Here is a 23,109-nt window from a genome sequence, read left to right as displayed (position 1 = left end):
ATTAAACTCAGGGCAGAATGTTCTAGCGGTTCCTCTCTGGCCCCGCCCCCCACGTCCCTTCCAACCAATCACCGTGCAGTGGAGGCAGCGGGAAGCAGGTCGCTTCCTGCGTGCGGCTCGTGTCTGTTGTGTTGTGAAGAATTTAACAGGGGCTTCAGGGAGAAGGGGCAGTGCAAGTCAGTATTTAACTGCATTATTCTACTAGTTATGAACATTATCAACTATTTAAATATGGGATTGTAATGTCTCTATGTACGTTTAAGCTTAAATCCAGGTTCTATTCGAGCTGTGACGACTCTCGGCAGTGAGTAGGCTGCAGAGCAGTTAGCTGAACGCACTGTCAAATGAGTTTAAAGCGCTTTATTATTGTACAAGTATGGCATAAGATTTCTCTGTTATATCAGGTTATTGCACTGTCTGTCGCTCTCTTGCTAGAAAATTAATATAACCTTTACAGGACAAGTATTTCTAATAGGTGTGGACGGTGCCTGTAGTCCTGACTGCAGTTAGAAATAGATAATGATAGTCTGTATGGGATACATGACTACAAGGTTTCTTGTGTCAGTGAGCAGTCATGCCGAGTAGGAACTGGCTAAAATACTATTTCTATATTCAGCAGCAATACTTGTGTGTTTTTGGCCCTAAAACCCCCATGAAACCAGAAATCAAGGTTGTTTTCATCTAGATCAAGCTTGCTAAATAATGCTCACATCATTGATTCATGTTTTTAGATGTCAGTTATCAACTGTGATAACTACAATTGTGAAAGCCTCACCTGCTTACTATAATACATAATTATATAATTTCATATTGTTTTTCAGTAGTGCCAGTTACTAAATTGTTAACATCGCTTGCTTGCACTCATTCCCATGCCTGTATTTTAATTGTAAGAGATTTAGTGCCAAGAGGATGAAATTGGTTTAGCATGTATAATACTTAGAAAAGGCTATTTGAGAGTGACTATGCATGACAGTAGGCACAATAAGTCTGTGTACAGCAGAGGTAATGAGTCTGCATTAATTTATTTGACAGAAATTATGCATTTTGTTGTTGTTATTTCGGCACAGAAATGTCTAATATGCTTGAGTAAACGAAATTCCAGTTTGCAAAACTTGTAAAAGAAATAAGTTATTTATTCTCCATTCTTATCATTTTGGCATACGCGATTTTTCTTTCATGCTGGATGAAATTTCCTTCAGGGTTGCTAAAAATTCCCTTATGCAAGAAAAGCCCTGATTTCTTTGATCTTCAGTCAGACCAGATTGAGATTGTGCCAGAAATAGTTATTAGTTAAACATTACAAATTGCAATCATTTGTGCTTTTCAGCCAGGGTTTGATCCACTTCATGTCACCTTGTTATTCTCAACAACACATAGAAGTACTGGATTAAAGCAAGACTTTTCCTCAGCAGATACCTGGAACCATGAAGCAGCTGCCGTCAGACACTGTGCGGCTGCTGTCCAGCTCTCAGGTCATCACTTCTGTGGTGAATGTTGTGAAAGAACTGCTGGAAAACTCCCTGGATGCTGGAGCTTCAAGCGTTGATGTTAAACTGGTACAGTGCCTAAATTACAGATTCTGGAACAAGAACAAGTGTACAGTGCCTACAAAAGTATTCACTCCCTTTTTCCTTATGTTGCTTTTTAACATTAAATTGTGGTCAATATAATTTAGCTTTTTCTACAGGAATTTTACAAAAACAGATCTTTTCAAGGTAATGCCAGTTAATTAGAAATAGAAAAAGTGTTCACGTCCTTTAAATTGACTCACCTAATTCAACACATGAGCAGCAAGTTGGTGTTAGAAGTCTACAAGTCTACAATTTCATTTTGCAGATGCTTTTATCTGAAGCGACGTACATCGGAGAGCGGATACAACACAAGCAAAGATCTAGTCAGGAGAAAACAATCTAGATAAATGCCATTGAACAAGTTCAAGTGTGATAGGGCATTGATGCCAGTAGCAGGCATTTTTTTGTTGTTGTTGTTTGTTTTCAGTCTGTCAAGTGCAAAGGTGTTCAGTGAAGAACTGGGTCTTTAGTCTTTTCTTAAAGACTGAGGGGGAGTCAGCAGATTGAACAGAGTTTGGTAACTCGTTCCACAACTGGGGAACCACAGAGGAGAAGAGTCTAGCTATTGACCTCGGGCCCTGTTGCAGTGATTGTATCAGGCGGCTTTTGTTTGTCGAGCGTAGTGAGCAGGAGGGCGTGTAGAACTAAATGAGAGAGTTCGGGTAGGAGGGAGCTGTTGCAGTGGTATGCACATCCTCTGATTGCAGTGAATGGAAGACGGTTTGATGAGTGCAAAGTTGAACTTTTTGGTCATCCGACTACACACTACATTTGGTTGATACCAAACCCAGCACATCTTTACAAATGCAGCATCCTCACTGTGAAGCATGGTGGTGGCAGTATTATGATATGGGCATGCATCTCCACAGCAGACCTGTACACAGACCTATACACACAGGATCAGTGCTGTAATTGCTGCCAAAAATGCATCTACTAAGACTTGCAGAGGGTGAATACTTATGTAATTACATTTTATATTTTCAGTTAATTGACATAGTAGAAATCAGTTTTGACTTTGACATGAAAGTTTCTTGTTATTTTTTACATTCTTGTTAAAATTCTAAAATTTATTTGACCATAATTCAGTGTTGAAATGTCATAAAAGGAGAAAGCTTCCAAGAGGATGATTACTTTCAAAGGCACCATATTTATTTTTGAAAACAATATGATCATCTATGTCTCATTGATATACAGAAATAGATCCTGCCACTAATCAGATTAGCTTTGAGAACACAAAGTACAACCACCCCTGTCAGCTGGTGTTTTCCTACTTATTGAGCCGTGAGACTGGTCGATTGGAAAATGCAATTTGTAGAATATCCAAATAAACCATGTTGTGGTGCAACATGTTGCCAGAAAGATATTATGGTAGAAAAGTAATATTTTTCCTGCAGGTAAAAGCATGCTATTATCACTATTCATATTCTCCTTCCTTTTTCTCTGCTGTATGTATTAAATTACACATTTCAGGAGAACTACGGCTTGGATCGGATAGAAGTACGCGACAACGGCCGTGGCATCAAAGCTGCAGATACCCCTGTGATGGCTGTGAGACATTTCACTTCAAAGATCTGCAGCCACGAAGACCTGGAGCGTCTGGAAACGTACGGCTTCAGGGGAGAAGCGCTGGGATCCATCTGTGCTGTGGCTGAGGTGAGAAATGTTTAACAGCTGTAGCTATTTAATGATGGTAATATCTCAAGAAAATATACTTATTGATCACAAAGTTCATGAAAAGGAGAACAAGTTTACCTCCCTTGTGCATTTATTACAGCATTTGTGATTTACAGATTGACTCTTTGCTTTGTAAGTATTAGGAATTAAATACAGATGGCTGGCTTGCAACCTAATGTGGATAAACTTGATGACATCTTGCTGTTTCCCTTCAGGTGGCAGTTACCACCAAGACAGAGGACGACGACATCAGCACCCAGTACATGCTTGACTCTACAGGGAAAATTGTTTCCCAGAAGCCGTCTCACTTGAGTCAAGGTGAGGAACTGATAGTTAAATGTGTCTTACTGTGAGCAGCAAAATAAAGGAAATGCTTTTTCTGATGAAATGTATGATAGCTAAAGCTGTCTCAGATGGAGACATTGTAGATGTTGGGATTGCAGAATTAATTTTTATTCATGCTGAACTGGAAATGGGTATAATGCCACAGAGACATTTAGATGAATGTTAACCAGATCAACCAGTACACACATTAGATTTTGGATTGTTGTTTTATTGTTATATGAGGGTGTCATTCGATTTGTAAGTATCCTTAAAAACAACAAAAACATGTTTGGTGCTCTGGGAAAAAGAGCTGGTTGAGAAAAAGAAGAATAATGCCAACCATGACGAGTATTTCTGATATTGTCCAGATACATTAAGTCTATGTGTTGCAGGATAATTACATTTTAAGTCTCTGCTCTGTGTTTTTTTTCCAGGTACAACAGTGAGCGTATTAAAGCTTTTCAAGAATCTTCCAGTGAGAAGGCAGTGCTTTTCCTCCACAAAAAAGTGCAAAGATGAACTAAAGAAAGTGCAGGACGTGCTGATGGCCTACGCTATTGTAAAACCTGAACTGAGACTCGTGCTTGTTCACAATAAGGTCAGTAACTTGTCACACTTTTCAGATTTAATCACGGTTTTGTCAAACAACTTTTCTTTTAAGGTGATATGCAACACAACAGCAATCTATCTACCAAACACTGACCTCCTGTGGGCTTGAAAGGGTGCAGTAAAACACATTTAGTTTGGTTTCTCATTAACACCAACAGCAACGGTTTACTTGTTTTCAGATCAATTCACAAAACACTTTACTGCTGTCAATCTGCATCATCACTTCCAAGCAGTCATCCTTTCACCAGACTGTGACTAAACACACTGTTGTCCTTCGTAGATATCCTGGCTGATCCTGTCTCCACGTGATAAATCAAAAGTCACCAGGGTTCTTTGTTCAGACATGAAGCTGCCACGTTCAGATGGCATCAGATAAACAAAAAAATATTTATTTCTTGAAGGCTGCTACAGTTTAGGACTTGCTGAGTTGGAGTTTGTCACCAGAGCAGTGGATTAAGCTTTGGGAGAGTTGTGAGAAGTCTGTGGACACTGCTTCGCTTTTTATCCTCAGTAAAAATGTGTCACCATTGGAAACCATTATGACAGACATCATTCAGGCTGATGAAATCACAAGTAAAGCTGCTGTTCTTGACGCAAGATAAAATCTTTTAATAGTCACCGTTCAAGCGCACAGCACGAGAGTATAAGACAACGGAGTATGTTAGTGTTATGTTAGACTACCTCTACCAGTGAAATTAAACCATGGCTAAAAGAACAAAGTTAACTTTTGATGATACTGTATTCTGTCCAGCACTGTTGCCTCGCAGCAAGAAGGTCACCGGTTCACATCCCGGTGAGGGCACCGCGATCTTTCTGCGTGGAGTTTGCATGTTCTCCCGTGCAGCGTGGGTTCTCTCCGGGTTCTCCGGCTTCCTCCCACAGTCCAAAAACATCCATCCATCCATTATCTATACACTGCTTAATCCTCACTAGGGTCACAGGGGGCTGGAGTGTATCCCAGCTGACTCAGGCAAAGGCAGGGGACACCCTGGACAGGTCACCAGTCTATCACAGGGCTACACTTAGAGACAGACAACCAAGCACACTCACATTCACACCTACGGACAATTTAGAATCACCAGTTAACCTCAGCATGTTTTTGGACTGTGTGGGAGGAAGCCGGAGAACCCGGAGAGAACCCACGCTGCACGGGGAGAACATGCAAACTCCACGCAGAAAGATTCCGGTGGCCCCACCGGTACGCGCACCAGCAACCTTCTTGCTGCGAGGCAACAGTGCTACCAACTGCGCCACCCTGCAGCCGTCCAAAAACATGCTGAGGTTAATTGGTGATTCTAAATTGTCCGTAGGTGTGAATGTGAGTGTGCTTGGTTGTCTGTCTCTAAGTGTAGCCCTGTGATAGACTGGTGACCTGTCCAGGGTGTCCCCTGCCTTCACCCTTAGTCAGCTGGGATAGAGTCCAGCCCCCTGCAACCCTAGTGAGGATTAAGCGGTGTATAGATAATGGATGGATGGATGTATGGATGTATTCTGTCCTGATTTAAATCCATGTTCATACAGTATGAAGCCTTCAACATACTGCAGCAACCACTAGGTGTCCACATTGGTCTTCAGATGACTGTGCCAACATGACTGGCTCAGAATCCCCTTCAGTTTCTGTTAACATGCCATGTATAAACAGCACAACACTGACATGTGTCAAAGCACTGAAAACCCCAATAAGATCGCAGACTGCATCAGAATAATGCACACAGATAGGAACTTCATTTAGTTCTTGATGTAAAAACCTTCGATTTCATGAGCAACAACTTCACCATTTTGATAAAAGCATTACTTCAATAAATGATATCTATGAAGCACTTTCTAAGAAATAATTGCTTCTAACAGAATAATGTAAGACAACATCAGTGATGTGCATTTAATTGACTGTTATCTGACAATAAAATTAAAACTTTCTGTGGATTACAGCTGTATAGTGATTTAGTTTGGTATTTAATGCATTGCAGATTTTGTGTTCAGATATATTTTTACTGAGCAGTTTATTTCCCCTAATAAATAACCTTAACGGGTATATTAATTCAAAGGATAGCGTGTACCTACTTACATTGAACCATGAAATGACAAAATGTACAAGAAGAAAATGGAACAGGCAAAAAAAAATGCAAAGAACATAGATAATCTTCCCTTGTCACACAATTCCATCCAGTGTCCTTGTCTACATTTTATTTGTGACCAGGTAAAAAATTGCATAATTGCAAAATAAAAAAACACGTCTTTTTGTCTTACAGCTGCAATGTTTACAAGGCATCTATTGACAGCAGATTTGGTGTTTGTTCTAAAGATTCTGCGTACATGCAAACAGAAAGTTACAGAAAGAATATTGAGAATCTTTCGCAGTACATTTTTAATCAAAGGCCTTGTTGAAGACAGAAATTGTCGCCAGTCTCCCGCTGTTTCGTTGTCAGTGCTGACGCGAGTCATTGAACTGTGAAATTGTTAACGTGTGATGGAAAATATTCATTTGGCTCGTAGAAGCACTTTAGAAACACATAGAACCAAAGCTTTTATCAAGCAAAGGAAGAATAGACTAACTAACCTGACACAGGGAGCCTTCTGTACTGGACATAGGGTCGGAAATTGTTAGAAGGTATTGAATTAACACTGAGATAAAGCAAAACCAAACAAAAATCTGAGAATCCTTGTGTCTGAACAGCTGGGACTGGAGAATGTTTGGCACTTAGGGTTAAAGTGTGTTAACCTTGAGAACAATGACTTATATGAGGGGGAATTATTGGCATGTACTGTAATGATATTCAGGTGTTTCTTTAAAAAGTATAAAGGGATGAAGAAAATCTAAACCTCCTCAGAAGATGGTGCTGAAATTAATGCGATCAAGAGCAACAGCTATTTCTTCTGTTCATTTATATTATATGTATTTAATGATATTTAAATTTCTACCTGTGCTCAGTGCTGCTGAAAAAAAAAAATCTTGTTTGCTGTGACCAACCGTCAAAAACGTGTGTCTGGAGACAAGCATACTCAAATACTGTGAGCAGTGCATCATTATGCAGCGAGCATCAGTGTTTGGGCTGGTAAACCTTGCAGCTTGTGAGTGAACACTGATTTCCAAATTGTATTCAACGGATAAAAGTAGTACGTAGTCTGAGCCGTGTAATTTTCTAAAATGTGTTTCTCTTTAAGTTCGTCGAGGTCTTTTGGTGATTGTTGATGAGGTAGTTGACAATAGAAGCTTAACTAAACATATTCAACACGCGTGCCAAAGCAATGGATCGTATTCCACAATGTCGAGTGTTATTTGGTTAAGTTTGAAAAGATGAATCATCAGATAGCTTTGAGTTCAGTCATTAATTGTCATCAGAGTTGTATTCAGGTTGCATGTTTTCAGCATGAGTAGCTAAATGTGAATAATTTAGTTTTTTGGCATGTCTTTAATGGCTGTTTGTCACCTGTCCCCTGAGTTGTGCACGGTCACATGTTTTTGGTGTACACAATAAAAAATAAAAAAAAAAGACATACAATGAGTTTAATCAGCAGTGGATTCATTTATCCATTAGACGGTTTCCCACCACAGCAAAGTGTAAATGTCAGGTGCCCCAAACACAAATATGGCTGACTGTGAACTCCGATTTGCCTGATTATGGCGACGGAGAAAGTTGCTGAACACAGCTGTGGACTTGACCCCAGATAGGGTTTCAGGCTGCAGCCACTTTGTACACATGAGCGTATAGGTGGTGCAGGCCAGGAAGGGGGCACACGACCACCGTATAACTTTCATAGAAATCAATTTCGAAGTTGTCAGGGGAGGGTGGTGAACCCATTTTGTACAATCAGCACCCAGTTGCCCCTATCCTTTATCTCCAACTCTGCCATTTGGCTTGTGTCATGTTTCATAGCTTCTTCAAGAACCGTTTACAGGAGTTATGCGTTTACATGTGCCAAATTGTATATTTAATATCGGAGACATGTCCTGCAACAGTGTGTGTGCTTTTAGAAATCAACACCCGGGAGATATATTTACTGGTAGACACAAACTGGGTGTTAACATATTTCGTACCCAAAATGTTCTCAACATTTGCATTGAATGCGTCTGTTTTTTTGGCTGTGGCTTTTTTTTTTTTTTTTGGCCTGAGGCATTATGTTTTTGCGTGTTCGTCGATTTGTCCGTTCTGTTCATTCTTGCCTCAGCCATTCACTTGAAATCAAGGATGAACTGAGTAGAATCTGATAGTCAAGGGTCATTGTGATGTCTCAAAACACGATTTTGGCCATAACGCATACACTAATTATGAATTTACACAAATATCTAATAGGACAAAATGTTGTGCAAAAACACTTTTCTGCCCGTTACTCAACATCATAACTCACTGGTCAGATACTGGTTCGGTGACACTATTGTCACTGCTGGCTTACTGAACTTCTTCAAAGTTTTTCCTACATATGCTATATGAGTGTATAAAGTGCACCTTGACTGGCTGGTTGAGGCAAACAACTGCACTAATTCTTGACTTCATTATCTTCACAGCAACAAGGCTCGCAGTCGATTCACTGTTCATGTTGATTTGAAATAACGGCTTGATTTGGTACTTAATAATATCTTAAATAACCAATTATATGTACAACTGCTCCTCCATATTGTTAATTTTCTCAGCCCTAAATTGTTAACGTTGGCTATTTTTTGCCAAACTGCAGTTTCCACCAATCTCTTGCTGAATCTCTTGACAAACAAACTGTATGAACTCTCGACATGTTGGCAACTTGGTGGCCCAGTTACTATCTTGACAGGTGTTTATACGGTGTGATTCGCCTGATGTGGACTCATGGAAGCTGACTGGTGTCATATTGTTCCAGGTGGTGGTTTGGCAGAAGGCCAAGGTGGCCGATAACAGAAGCGCCCTCCTTGCTACATTGGGGCCCAGTGCGATTGCCAACTTGCTCCCTTGCCACCATCACCAAGAGCAACCAGAGGTTAGTTAAGGGCAAACTGCAGAAATGGGAGAAAATGGAGGAATTCTGTAAAACATTTGTAGAGGATAACTGACGTTGTTTGTTCTTTTCTAGCAGAAGAGTAAGTTGTGTAGCAAAACATCATTTCACAATTTACATGAGTCCAATTTAAAAAAATGTAATATTACAAATCATTAACCGTCTTGTGTCATATGCAGGTTTTGATGTTAAGTGTTGTGTCGGTTTTTGTTTCACGTCGACTATTGCTCAGGTGCGCAATTTAACATGGCAACAAACGACACTGTGAATGTGAAGAGCTGGACACGGATGGATGAGTGTCACTAAGAGGCCCAGAGCTGCATGCTCACCCTGCACTCACTGGCTCTCATGCTGTGGCTCTTTGCCCTTCATTATGGCGCCACAGTCAAAAGGCACATAGTGGCCGCTTGCTCACCGTGAAAGCTCAGTGTCAACAAATCTATCAGATAATGACACATCTTTTAGTCGTAGTTTTATTCAAAACACAAACATGACAAAATGTGACGTGTGATTGAAGTTGTCTGATTTTCATTGTTTCCAAAATGTTCCAGTGCCAAAAATGTTAAGCAAAGAATTTGAAAACAAGTCTGCTGATTTGCACGAGTAATCAATGATGATGGTGATTTCCCTTCTTTTAGAGAGGTCCACTTAGAACTGTCAATACTACATTAATGCCCGTGTAAGATGGATCATTTCTGCAGCGCAAATGAGAGCATGCACGTTATACTGGACTGTGAGCTAATAACCTCATCATGAACGCCTGGTCTCAAGCCAGCAAATGTGGTCAGTTGGTGGCTGGCCAACTATTTCTTTGCCCTTTTCTCTTGAGTTCTTTGCTGATGAGGAGTGAGTGATTTTTCTTAGCTAAGCTTTGCTGTGCTGATCGTAATTGAATTACTGTCGAGCTGTAACTTTCTGCTTGGTCACGGTAGGTGTCATGTGGCTCCTACCTGCTGTCAGGCTCCCAACTAATCTAGGCTGACAGATATGGAGCAGCCCTTTTCACCCTGTTTCTCTCTCATTTTCCCCTTTGTTGTTGTTATTTTGCTGCTTGGTGCCCAGTTATGAGAACAACCTTTCACCTTTTCCTCTTGCTCCCTGTAGCAATGAAAGGGAACTTTTCTCCTCTGTGTCCCCAAGAACAAAGCTTCGTGATCAAGGGAACCAGGTTGACAATTTCACCAGCCTCTCTCGGGGAGAGCTGTAGAGCTATTCCACTGCAGAACAAAATGTGACACTCGTTTTTGGCAGCTTGACTACACATAGCCGAGGCCCTTTGGGGCCAGAGGTGCCATTCGTACTCTCATAAAGTGACCCTAATGAGCAGAAATAGAGAGAAGCATATGTGCCCTGACCTGAAACAGCAGTTCATTTATTAACTTCATTGGCGTGCGTTGCTGCTAATAATGAGCCCTAGGCCATGTGGAAAGAAGCATAGCTATTCACCGCTTGCAATCTGTAGGACATTAATAGCTTTCCATAATTTCTTACTAGCTTACATTCATAATAGAGTTTTAAGTACAGTTGTTCAGTTTTACGTTGAGTCATCAATTTCAGCTCATGAGAACTCCCTCTGGCATGATTCTAGGTGAAAGGTCTTCATGTATGATGCAGATTTGAATAGAAACGTGTTCAGCACCAGCTGGTTGAACAGTCTCATAGTGAAGCCTTCATGTGGACACATGTAAGAGGAAACAACAAACTCAGGTGTCTCATTGCTTCTCTTTCTCTCTCTCTCTACTCTTTTTAAAGTTTATATAGTTTGCTATTTAGACATCACATGTAAAGGAGTTGGCGAAATGAGAGTCACCATCTTTGGAAGTGTAGCTCTACTGTTCTTGACAGTTTGTGTACAGTATTATGTGACTGATGTCGGGCCTGTTTGCTTGCACACAACGAGAATTAATGGCTGCATTTCCAGCTGTGCAGCCGTGCTGTCGGTGGCATGGATCCAACATGCCATCCTCACTAAAAATTTGATGGTACATTTCTTCTAATGTCCTGGTTTCAACAGCATAACATTCTCACAAACTTCCCAGGCACAATTATGTCTTTTTTTATTGCAGTCGGTACATGTTGCATATTGTATGATTGCCTTACTGTATGTTTTTTGGTTAGTAGTGAAACACAGCGAGTAGCTAATTTCTGAGCAGTTGATGCGTGACATTCATTCTCTGCTCTGGATCATTAATATGATATGTTTTTCTGTTTTACTCAGATTGTTTTAGAGGGCTTTTTTCCCAAGCCTGGAGCTGAATACTCCACCACAAGCTCATCTAACCCTGACAAAACATTTATATTTGTCAATGACAGACCTGTTCAGCTAAAGGAAATAATGAAGGTACAGCAGTTCTGGATATATTAAAAACAATTAATTTTTAGTTTTTGTTTGTTTGTTTGTTTGTTTTTCTATCTAACAACATTCTTTTCTTTCATTTCCCTGCAAACGTCATCCGATTGTGTGATGGATCGTCAGCTGTTGCGTCAACACTACAGTGCTCAGTATCCAGATGACTCAGCCCGAAGTCGATACCCCACACTGATGCTTAAAATCACAGTTCCACCCTCCTCGCTGGACGTTAATCTGACACCAGACAAGACACAGGTTCTTCTTCACAACAAGGTAGTCATGAAACTCAAGCTTTCATATTGAGTTGAAATTGAATAGAGTTTGTGCATTTGGAGTAAATGAAAACCGTAGCCTAGAGGATATGATTGGAAACATAATCTTTGTGTGTCTTCAGGATTTTTGTTTACCATCTATCATCTGCCTGATATTTAGGAGGCTGTGCTGACTGCAGTGGAGGCATTGCTGGTCTCCCTCTATGGCTTTCGGTCTAATGCTGATCTCCCAGCTGAGAAGCAGCTCAGCCATGAGACATTTCCCTCACCATCTAATCCTTTGCAGTCTGATGCTTCACAACTGGACAGTGAGCCAAGTGTAGAGAGGGATAACAGTCTCACCAACCACAGCGATAACTGCCTCAAAGATGCACCTCAACATGGTGATGCAGCTCTGTCAACAGCAGGCACGGCTGCTCCACTGCACCACCAGACCTCAAACTGTAGCTCTTCATCCTCCATAGCAGACGACTGGATTGTCAACCAGATCCCAGTTGAGCTCGTCTCTAACTTTTCTCTGTATGATGATGAAATGGCACAGAACTGCGCTCAGACAACAGAAACGGGTTCAGCAAAAAAATCCCCAGAGAGACTTGAAGACGATGTAGTGTCAGCTGCAGACACAAGCAAAGTCCAAATATTAGCTGAGGACTGGAGCAGGGGTACAGCTCTGACAGATCCCATCTCAGGAGAACCTCTGCAGCCCGTGATACTTCAGCAACCCTCAACACATAACCACTCTGACTCGGAGGAGGTCAAGAGTCAAAGCAGCTCAAGCAAAAAGACACTCAATGCCATAACAGAAAAGCGGGCTGCTCTGACGGCCTACGACCTGATCAGCAACCGTGCCATGAGGGCACCGCTGTCTCCTGCTGCCCTGTTTGAGAAGGAGGCCAGAGCTGAGGTCCTCAGGGAGAAACCCACAGCCAGCCTTCAGGATATCAGCGTCGCTGTCCACGAGAGGTGGAAAAACCTGGGGGAGGAAGACCGTAAGAAGTGAGTTTCCAGACCTTCACCTTTCCAAGCAGTTGTTTCCATTTCTTGTTATTTGCAAGGCAGAGAGAGGAGGAAAGTCTGACCTGTCATTTGCATGTGAAAAGCCTGCTCTGGAAATTTTATCGATATGAGCTGTGTTTCTAATTTCCAGACGACTGTGCCTAATACAGGGTTAGCTAGAAAACATTTCCACAGTGCAACAGGTATTACTAATGATGAACTGTCATCTATTTTCAAAGTATGCTATCTATCCACAGAAATCACGTCTCATTTTGTTTTTGTGACGGACTCAACACGTATTTAATCTTTTAATCTTTTTTTATTTCCCATATTTGGAGAAGTCCCTGAACATAGGCATTAATAGTGACACTAAGTCACGACTCATTTTCGACATTTTAACTGATATGAACTGTTACTCACTCATTTTAATTAAAGACCCTATTACCTATTCAAGCAGGAATCTTTGGCCCTTTCAAAAACTCACTTACACTTAAACTACTTAAGTGGTATGAGTTGGCTTGTTAAGAACAGATGGAGGTAATGAGCATTTCTGTTTCCCCCTGCATCCCCTCAGTGTCCAAGGATTTACTTTACCAAAGGTTAGACAAAGATGGAACAAATATATAGTTTTTAAAAAATCAAACAAACAAAATAAAAACCCAGTAATCAGATGAATGTACACATTTTTGGTAGAGAAAATGTGTCGTTGTCGAGGCTCAAGGTGTGTCTTTTCCTCTGACTCGACTCTGAGATCTGGTGAGCACAACAAACATTTAGAAAATGGCGCTTGAGCAAATCACAATAGACAAGCCATGTGCAACACTTCATGTTTTCAATCATTTCGTTGCATCAAAATAATTCTCGGCCAGCAGTCATTAGTAACTTCTAAAATGGTCCAGATGGATGCCAGTGATAGGAAGTGCAAGCCATGCTACCTTCGGATGTCTATCTGCTGAGCTGCTCAGCTAGCATCATGGAATAACACCATTAGACTGGCCTGAAAGCATTTCAACCTAATTATGTTAGATTACTGCGTACCAATTTAAAGTAATTGCAAGGTCGGAAAATGTGCATCAGCAGTATTTGGGGCCTTATATAAGGTATGGAAGAGTGTATGGAAAAAGACATCTGTTTAGAATGCTGCCTTGCTGTACTGCTGTCTTAAACATGAAATAGGATGTGGCAAGGACTTGGCTTCTTTCACCGCCACTGTTAAGTGGCACACCACTTCTAGGAATTACACATACACAAGTTCACGAAACAGGTTATTTGAATAATGGGGTGCTGAAGTGTGAGACCTAATGCTTAACATATGAAGATATATGGAAACATGAGTTGGCAAATAACTTTTGCTGAGGGAAAGTACCCTATGTACCCCTGTATCAAATTCTCTGCCTGTACTCTGGGTAAAAGGTCTTGACTCTGTGTAAATTCTTATTTTAAAACACTCTAATATGTTCTGAGTAGACAAAAACAGATGGAAGCTCAGCAGCTGTGCTTCACAGACGAAATTACCAACGCACACAAGTACTGATGGAATTGTGTGGCTGAACCTATGCAGAGAAGGGCGTTAAGAGTCACTGTAGGTCAGAGAGGAGTGGATGTGCACACCTCCCAAACCGCAACATGTTGCAAACTTGAGACCCAGGTGTTGTTTGATTCAACCCACTGTCAAAATACGGGTTTAAAACGGACATGACAAAAAAAAAAGGATTACAAGAAGCTGCCATGTAAATACACCTGAGCAACACTCGATGTACATTCGCCTATTGAAGTGTAATTCCAGCAACAAGCACAACACCAAAACTAGATCTGCTAGACCTGTTAGATGTATGTATTTACTGATTAAAGACCTCTTCTGCTGAAAATCAAGTTGTTTTTTTTACCTGGTTAACATGTCTATATGGTGTTTTTTTATATGCTGGAAGACACATCATGAGCAAAAGAAGCAGCCAACATCATTGTTGAGCATTTCCACCTTAGAACTGCAGCGTACTGATGACAGTTTCAAAAACACAGATTCAGAGTTCCACGGTTTCATATGTAACAAACCTGAGAAACCAATCCCGTCCACTTTCAAGTTGATTCTTTCTATATCATTAGTCTTCTTAAGCATTAGTGCCTTGTTTGAACATGTTGGAGATAAACATTACTCCAATAATACTAACAGTTAGTAGTTTTACAGTGTTTGAACAGAGTCGTTGGTGAGCTGGTGTCCTTGAGCTGCAATATTTATCACGGAAAAACCTTATAAATATCTAACTTTGACACAGAGAAATTAGTTTTGATGTTTTTATTTCAGTGACCGGAGAGGGACATGAAGGCAATTAGATGTATGTAGATGTTAAGTCTCATATTACTGTTGTTTCGGCATCTTTTCAGTGACTAAGTTAACGTGAAACAGGTCTCCAAATTTATTTCAAATGTAGGTACTTAAGTGCAGTTGGAACAACAACCATGCATAAACTAGGCCTTAAGGGATTTAGTGTTGCACTTCCATAGAGTTTGGGGAGTGACACAAGATGAAATGAAATAAAGAACAGTGAAAGCAGAGCATGATGTCAGATAAGAGGCTGTAGTCAAGTCCTGTCCAAGATAACAATGATGACATCATTGTTATCATCTCAAGAAAATTTAGGCCATTTAACCCAAACATTTGGGATTTTTTTGTTTCACAAATCAGTTCATGCTGGGATGCGAACTTGAGATAGATAGATTTATTTATGATGACACTTGCCACCACCATTGTAATTCTAAAAGACTTTCTTTTACTCTGTAGGTATGAGGAGAAGGCAAAAAAACACCTGGAACACCACGACCAAAGGACCAAGTTAGCTTCAGCTCAAGGCCCCAGGGAGCTCAGTGTGAGCACCTCTAGGAGCCACGTGCAGGGTCAAAAACGCAAGGCCACTCCATCCAACCAGCAGCTGCTGGACGAGCTCTTCTCTGCACAGCCTCAAAAGAAGATGATGAACCCTGCGCCTAAACCCTCGCAGCCCCTCCCCTGCAGCATGGCTGCCCTTCGGCTGCAGCTTCAGCGCCTCTCATCCCAGAGCAGCGCAGCACCACGGGGCCTCCGTCTTGTAAACCGGCTGGCCTCTCAGAGCGCCTGGGTCATTTTATGTGGTCAGAGGCTCATGTTGTTAAACCCATTTCGGGTGGAGGAAGCCTTGCTGTTTAAAAGACTTCTAGAGAATAATATACTTCCAGCAGTGAGTCTGCAGAACCCTATACAGTTAACAGATGGGTAATGTATCACTCACTTCTCACCAGCAAAATGCCAACCCTGACAGTTGTTTTCCTTATGGAAAACACACACTCATCCAGTTTCTTTACATATACATGTACTTGAGACTGTTGTTAAGACAAACAAATCCTGATTCTTGGTTTCTATTGGTGATACTAATAATGCTGACCGTACGTACAAAAACGCAGTGCTGTTTGTTAAACGTCTTCTTGTCTCTGTTTTCTAGAAATCTAGGGGGAGCTGAGTACACTGAGACGTTGTGCAACATGGAGAAACACAGCCCTGAACTGAACGGAGGGGCCCTGTTTTCTGATCCCAGGCTTGTGGCTAATGGGTTTAAAATCAAATTCACTCCAGGTACAGTGTCAAGAAACTTTTGGATAAACATGTGCGATATTGATTAAACAATCATCTCTTAATTACATATGGGATGCCCTGAACCTGACAACAAAATAGATCCCAAATAACAGCAGTGTAGTTACAACATTTTTCTTTTTATTTAACCAATGTTGGAGATGTTTGCAGATTAATGTCATAGTTCACCATTCAGAAATGTCAAAGGCACAGTGCCTGTAACTGGATTATATGCTATTATTTTTAACAGTGACCCTCTGTGTCAGATTAGTTGTGGATAAGACAGAAAAAAATCTCACAAATCCTTCATAAAACTGTCCATCATGGTAAACAATAAATGTAAATTATGACAGATGTTGGACCCGACAACATCTGGTTTAATGTTGACAGGTCCAGATTGACAGAAGTTAAACCGACTGTAAGAATAAAGCAGAATTCTCTCAGCTGAACTTGTTTTTGCCAGCTTCTTCATCATTGTTTTGACTTCTACTATGTTTGCTTGCAAAGGGTGTACAGTGTCCTGTGAATGTTGGTTGTTTTTGTTGCTGGAATGGTTCACCTCAGTTGACATTGGCTCTCTGCCCGACAACGTGGTCTCACAGTAGGTTTGTACCCCAGTGTGCAGGTGATGAGAATGGCTGCCCTTTAAGAAATTCAAGGAATTTTCATTTGGCACTGCCAGCCTCTGTGGGTGTGCAAGGGACTGAAGGTAGCGGCATAATATAAGATGGTCTCACTGCACAAAATCTGCTGAATATCTTTGGCTGTTGTTAGTGTTGTTGAAAATGTATTGTTTAGCTTGTGTAAAACTTATGTACGCTGTGATTCTCCATCTGCACTGTTTCCCAGTTATTACAATCAGGATACTTGTTATTGCCAGTTGCTGTCTTCGTGCATTTTTAATAGAAAATGTTCTCAGCTATGCATTCTTTTATTGGAAGCACAACCAGCACAGACAGATTCTAACTGTCACTGCATCTCCAGGTTTTCCTTTACCATCCAAAGTTATGTGTTAGCAATATAAACTGTGCTTGATTTGCAGTATTTCCTCATGAAATGAGAAGCCATCATTCTTCAGCCCTACAAGACAACTTCCTTCCTGTCTGCTGGGGCTTCTATTAGTCATTTAACACTCCATTTGGCCCTCCGTTTGTTTGACTTGGTCATCAGTCCGGCCGTAAACCACAATATTTATTTATTATTCTTTCCTGGAGATAGTAGTAGCGTCTGGAGTATATTAATCCTTGTTTTCTGCTTGCTTTGGCCAGGCCTCACGTCAGCCGAGAGACATCTGGAAGTGACAGCAATGGCAGACTGCGTGCCTTTCCTCGGTGTGGAGGACCTCAGGGAGATTTTGACTGCAGTTCTTCACAAGAAGGCCAGGACTGTGCAAGAGTGCCGGCCACTTAAAGTCACAAATTACCTACAAGTGAGAGATTCTGTGAATTAAGAATGGCATCGTTTTGGTGTTTTGTTTAGTTTCATTAAATCTTTCAAACGGGACTCTTCCCTCAGGGTGAAGCAGTTCGTCTTGCTCGTCAGCTGCCCGCAAATTTATCAAGGGAGGACGTGGAGGAAACCCTTCTACGGATGGAACGGCAGCTGGGTGAGACCATCCGAACCTGTATCCATGGACGACCCTTTCTCCAACACTTGTCTGACATCCCCGCTACAGACCAGGAAGCTGAGGCTCTGATGAGGCCTTTAGAGCTGTAACAAAGCACACAACTCACGGACAATACCTGAAAAAAGCTACCTGATTTTAACGCTGCCAGTTATTTTTATTTAGGATGCTTGGTTTGTTATACACAGAACATAAAATAAACACATTTTTCCACTCAAGCATCTTACTCATTCTGTGAATTTCGAATAGTACATTATTGTCAATACACTGCAAATATGGCAAATGTTTCTAACATTTACTCCATGAGGTTTCATTTCACACCAAGCTGCTGAAGCTAGACTAATATGATTGCTCTGTAATCAGAAAAATATTTACACTTTATAATGTGACCAAAAGTTTGATTTACTCAGAACATCAGTATGTAGAGGTGCAGCAATTAACTGATTAGTTGTCAATTATCAATTAGCACCTATTCTGATAATCAATTTCAGTAATTCTTTTAGAAAACCAGCCTAAATTCTTTTATTGCAGCTTCTTACATTTGAATATTCTTTACTACTCCACGACTGTGTATCCTTGAGTTGTTGGCAAAACAAGACTTTTGAGGGCATCGTCTTGGGCTTTAGGAAGCACTGATCGACATCTTTCGCCATATTCTAACATGTTATAGCCCAAACGACTAATAGACTGTTTGAGATTGATGAACGATGAAAAAAAAATTGTCGCACTAAAGTTCAGTGTGTTTATTTAAAAGGCAAACTAATCCATGGATCTTTGCTGGAAGAGCTTTCTGAGCAACAGGAGTTGAAATTCAACAAGTGGTAAGAAGGCAACGCTTTGGTTTAACCACAGCATCCTTACGGATTACTCAGATTTCAATCTCAAATCAGTCAATAGAAGTGAGCCCATCTGCTACAAGACCAAACAGACCAAAATAAGAATGTATAATTAATATTAACATGAACATACAAAACTACTAAAACGTTAAAACACAAGTGGTTTCAGCCTGACTTAAATGCACATTTGCAGTTTGGGAGCGTTTCTATTATGCAATATGTTTCATATTTTGGTTCTGAGGACTTGTTTCTTGCATACTCTTCATTTACTTAGACTAACAACAACAGTCTTCAAACTGCAGCGACATCTGACTCCCTGACTTGATTTCTGTCCAAAAGCCAGAGTATCTTACTCTCCCTAAGCCTCATTGTGGCACCTTCGGAATGAGTATTGGCAAGCGCCAAGTCAGAGATGTACCCTGTGCCAGCTACTACCCATAATTCTTTTCCCTCAATTAGCGTCAGCTGCTCGGCCTTTAGTATTGACAGATAGTTGTATATTATCCCTGGCTGCATTAAATGCTTCAGAGATTTGCACTGTAATTTCAACCACAAAGTTTAACAAATCCTTGACACTGTGCTAACTTGTAGTAGTGCCACTTCCTAAAGACATTAGTCTATTATGCCACCATTCTGGTGTTCAGCGTTGCTGAGGTTTCCTGTGGGGAAATAAATTGCACTAGGCAACAAAAGCTGGGGGGCTGCTAGAAAAAAGAGTGTGAAAGTGTGTCAGTTTCTTAACTGTTCACATTATTTCTTAATCATTTTCTACACCTGATGCAATGATAAGCGGTGGTATCTCCACAAGGCTACGATGTCGGTATAGGAATCCTGACTATGATCTGACCACATTTGGGTAACAAGAATACATATAGCCACACAAGGTTTTCAGTCATCACCTTTTCATATGGACACTGAATCCCACCACAGGGAAATGTGCAATCTGATCTCTAAACTTATGATAATATTATAGTTAGGACTGTGAAAGGTCAGACCACAGCACACGTCTTGTTTTACGTGGCCTCTGCTGAGAGAACTCACAGATGGCTTCAGCATTGCTGCAGGGCCAACACTCTGCAAAGTGCCTCTGGGAAAGGGATAAATGCCAGTGAGGACCCGTGCCCCTCCTTTCACCCCTCTCCCCTCAGCTCTTTGCGCCTCACTCCCGCATGGACTCGTGTTTGAAACTTCTCACTGTTGGATGCGTGCTCCTCAGTTGCTTATGTCCAGAAATGCGGACAGCAGCAGAATCTACTTTGCACACGCTGCCTTCGGCACCCAGGGGCATATCCGAGTAATTGGGGAGGATTAACTGATGATCATCTTTTGACCATGTGACCACACTGTTTAAAAGGTCAGCAATGGTTCATTTTGCCAGCTGTCTTTTAAACCACCTGTTGCACTGTTTTTGACATTTTCTGCAATCAAATTGAGGTATTTGCTAATGATTAACCCGGCGGGAGGAGCGGAAAAAAGGAACCGTTTTGGAATGCATGCAAAATGTTTCACTTATTCATTTCACATACAGCGTCATCTAGATAGTTTTCTGTTCTCTTATTACCGCCTTAATGTGCAGAGCTACTTCTTCTCAGGTCGTATTCAGCAGCCAGGGCAACTGTACACCACTTTAACAACCCAGAAGTAACCATAGACTTTAACAGAGTCATCAAATCCAAAATAAAATGACATGAACTATATTTAACCCCTTTCCCTCTCTATTTTTGGAACTGTTATGAGAAGTTTTTACATAGAATACCTTGCTCAGTACTGGGTACTAGCACCACCTGTTTCTGTTTAGAAATATAAAACTAGGTGGTTAGAAAGACAGTATTTTTATATACCCTTAGGGATGCAGGAATATATAAAGTTAACTGCGTCACTCTTAAATGTAGTAATCACTTGAGAAAGTAGCACGAAAACATGATCTCATGTTCGGAGCATAATCAAAGTTATTAATAAATCTTTCCTTTGCTGTGTTGCTTAAATTGCCACTAACGATGCTATAGACAGTCGGTGTAGTGAAGTGGTTGTCAGATTGCTACACACACCATCTGAATTCCCATTTTTCTCACATTTGAGCACTGGAGAATTGTAATTTTCCAAAATCTGGTGTGAGAGGTTGAAAACGTAGGCAGGGAACTTCTCTCTCAAGTCAGCTGCTTGTGTCACGTCTTCATTTGTCCAAATAAGTGCGACTCCGTGGATTCCTGATGTCCAAAGGTCTGCTCTGTTTGACTGTCTTGCCACAATCAGCTTTTTCCCCACATTCGAAACATCTACAGTACAAACACTTTAAACGTGGTTGGAAGACACTTGATGCAAACTAGTTCGTTTCAACCAGTCTCCACCAGCGCATCTTTGCACTAAAGCTTCCTCTAATTCTCCAGTAATATCCCTTTAAAATAAATCATACCAGTTTTTAACTAACTGTTGTCAGATTTCCACAGCTTCCTTCATCAGTTTGCTTGCATCCTGCCAGCCTTGATCATAGTTTGGGTGTCGTAATCAGGATTTTATTTTTATTATTTTTGGACTAACATACTGTAGCATATAATTAAATCCAGTGAGGAGACTATTCAAAGAGCCCATATTGTGCACATTTACGGATTCTGAATTTAAATTTGGGGGGTCTCTTCGGATATGTTATCCTGCTTTAATGGTTAAAAACCATAACCGTAGATCTATAGCTATTGTTCACGTTTGCATTCACTCCCTCAGTATGTAGTGTTTGCTACATAAAGCACTCCCAAAAGGATGAGGATAGCTAGTACTGTTACACAGGTTTGCGCTGCATCTTTGTAATTAACTGTCGCATGAACGTACGCCAGAACATCTGCACCACGTTTGAGCCCATTGACACCACAAAGTTGCTTTTTTTGGACACATTTTACACCTTGTAATGGACATATTACTTCATATTATTGAAACAAACACAAATCTGCACATGTAACCTGACTTTAGCTGTACTGTGTCCACCTGCGTCCACAAACATGATCTTCAATATAGTATTTGTGAATTATTGAGACCTCTGTAAAGCAGCCCAATACATGGAAATTACAGTTTTTTAAAGCAGCAGTAGTCCCAATGTTGTTTTAATTGTATCAATACATATAAAATTGCTAATATTTTACCCCACAACCAGATGGAGAGTAGCATTTGCATACATCTGTAGTTGCTTTTGTGTTCACCTGATGAGTCAAAGTCCTGTACTTACATCTCTTTCTACCTCTGCTCTGCTCTACCCAAGCTAATCCAAAGCTTTGCATGCTTTTCAGATGCTCAATACAGCGTGCATGTTCTATTTTTTACATCCTTTACTTTCAAAAAACGCTCTTATTTACTCAATAACTGTGCTAAAATACAAATCTGAGGTGGTTGTTTTCTGCATTTTCCTGCTCATGCCACAACATGTCAGAGGGAAACATAGTACTCTACATTTATCTGACATCTTTAGTTAGCAGCTGCTTCATGAGTTAAGATTTTGGCACTCCAAACATATGAAGAACCTATTATTAAATATGATGTTTTGTCATTAATTAAATATACCCAATGGTTAATTGATAGATAATTGGTCACTTTTCTGATAGTAAGATTGAGCACATTTCTGAATTTTTACAAAGACACTCAGTGAAGAAAATATTCAGAAAATTAATCCAGAACATTAACAATAATGACTTGCAATTGGATTAAAAACATTTCAATATGTGCTCCATCTGAACCAACTACAGCTGTGAAATCCTGCTTTTACGTCAATGCATCGCTAATAATCTAATGATATACAGTATATAATAGAAGTGCAACATCACTCAAATGTAAAATGGATTAAAAATTACACTGCAAATTTGTATACAGGGTAAAACAGTTGTGCTTTTGTAAAATTAAAAACTAACATTTTAAATCTATGATATGAAAACGTACAGGCCCTATTGTAGGAACTCAATGCAGCGAAAGTCATGCATTTCACATTTTTCTTTAGAAACTCTTGTGTGCTTTGGGTGGTTATCATGTTAGAATATTCCTTTTCTGCCAAGCGTCCTCAGACTGGTAGTCCTCTTGTCAGCCAGTATTTTAGTATATCCACAGACATGAATGATGCAGTCTGTGTGTCATCCCACCAACACCTTTTCACTCATGCAGCACCAGATTATGAAACTCCCTCCTCTGTGCTTCACCATCAGGACTATGCGTTCACTGTGGATGATCATGTCAAACATGCTGGATCCCATTTGAGCCTCAGGTCTCATCTAACCGAAAAGTGTGCGCCACATATTCATCAGGCCTCTTTAT

At 40.6% G+C, this 23,109-nt stretch overlaps 1 protein-coding gene across 2 annotated transcripts; it reads left to right on the top strand.

Moving 5' to 3' along the window:
- Nucleotides 1–105: 105 nt before the first annotated feature.
- Nucleotides 106–18,204, top strand: pms1 (PMS1 homolog 1, mismatch repair system component). 2 transcript variants are annotated; one of them, XM_008295063.1, is made up of 13 exons: nt 106–176; nt 1,410–1,556; nt 3,042–3,224; nt 3,461–3,563; nt 4,004–4,167; nt 9,009–9,125; nt 11,362–11,484; nt 11,620–11,766; nt 11,926–12,761; nt 15,541–16,008; nt 16,235–16,365; nt 17,631–17,791; nt 17,878–18,204. In XM_008295063.1, the coding sequence occupies exons 2-13, from the start codon at nt 1,425–1,427 to the stop codon at nt 18,076–18,078; spliced, it is 2,766 nt and encodes a 921-aa protein (XP_008293285.1). In that variant the 5' UTR covers nt 106–176; nt 1,410–1,424; the 3' UTR covers nt 18,079–18,204. The 2 variants fall into 2 exon arrangements, with proteins under 2 accessions (XP_008293285.1, XP_008293284.1); XM_008295062.1 differs by having other exon boundaries at nt 118–176; nt 1,413–1,556.
- Nucleotides 18,205–23,109: the final 4,905 nt, after the last annotated feature.

This window comes from Stegastes partitus, unplaced genomic scaffold (genome assembly GCF_000690725.1).
Source record: "Stegastes partitus isolate 25-593 unplaced genomic scaffold, Stegastes_partitus-1.0.2 Scaffold1018, whole genome shotgun sequence".
NCBI classification, from domain to species: Eukaryota; Metazoa; Chordata; class Actinopteri; family Pomacentridae; genus Stegastes; species Stegastes partitus.
The sequence above is the reverse complement of the archived record's forward strand: the minus strand, read 5'-3'. Positions and strand labels throughout refer to the sequence as shown.

Bases quoted from the DNA above. Each gene is read 5' to 3' on its own strand.
- pms1 (XM_008295063.1), top strand. From the start codon at position 1,425: ATGAAGCAGCTGCCGTCAGACACTGTGCGGCTGCTGTCCAGCTCTCAG. The intron at 3,564-4,003 runs GTGAGGAACTGA...TTTTTTTTCCAG, and splicing joins GCCGTCTCACTTGAGTCAAG to GTACAACAGTGAGCGTATTA. The intron at 17,792-17,877 runs GTGAGAGATTCT...CTCTTCCCTCAG, and splicing joins AAGTCACAAATTACCTACAA to GGTGAAGCAGTTCGTCTTGC.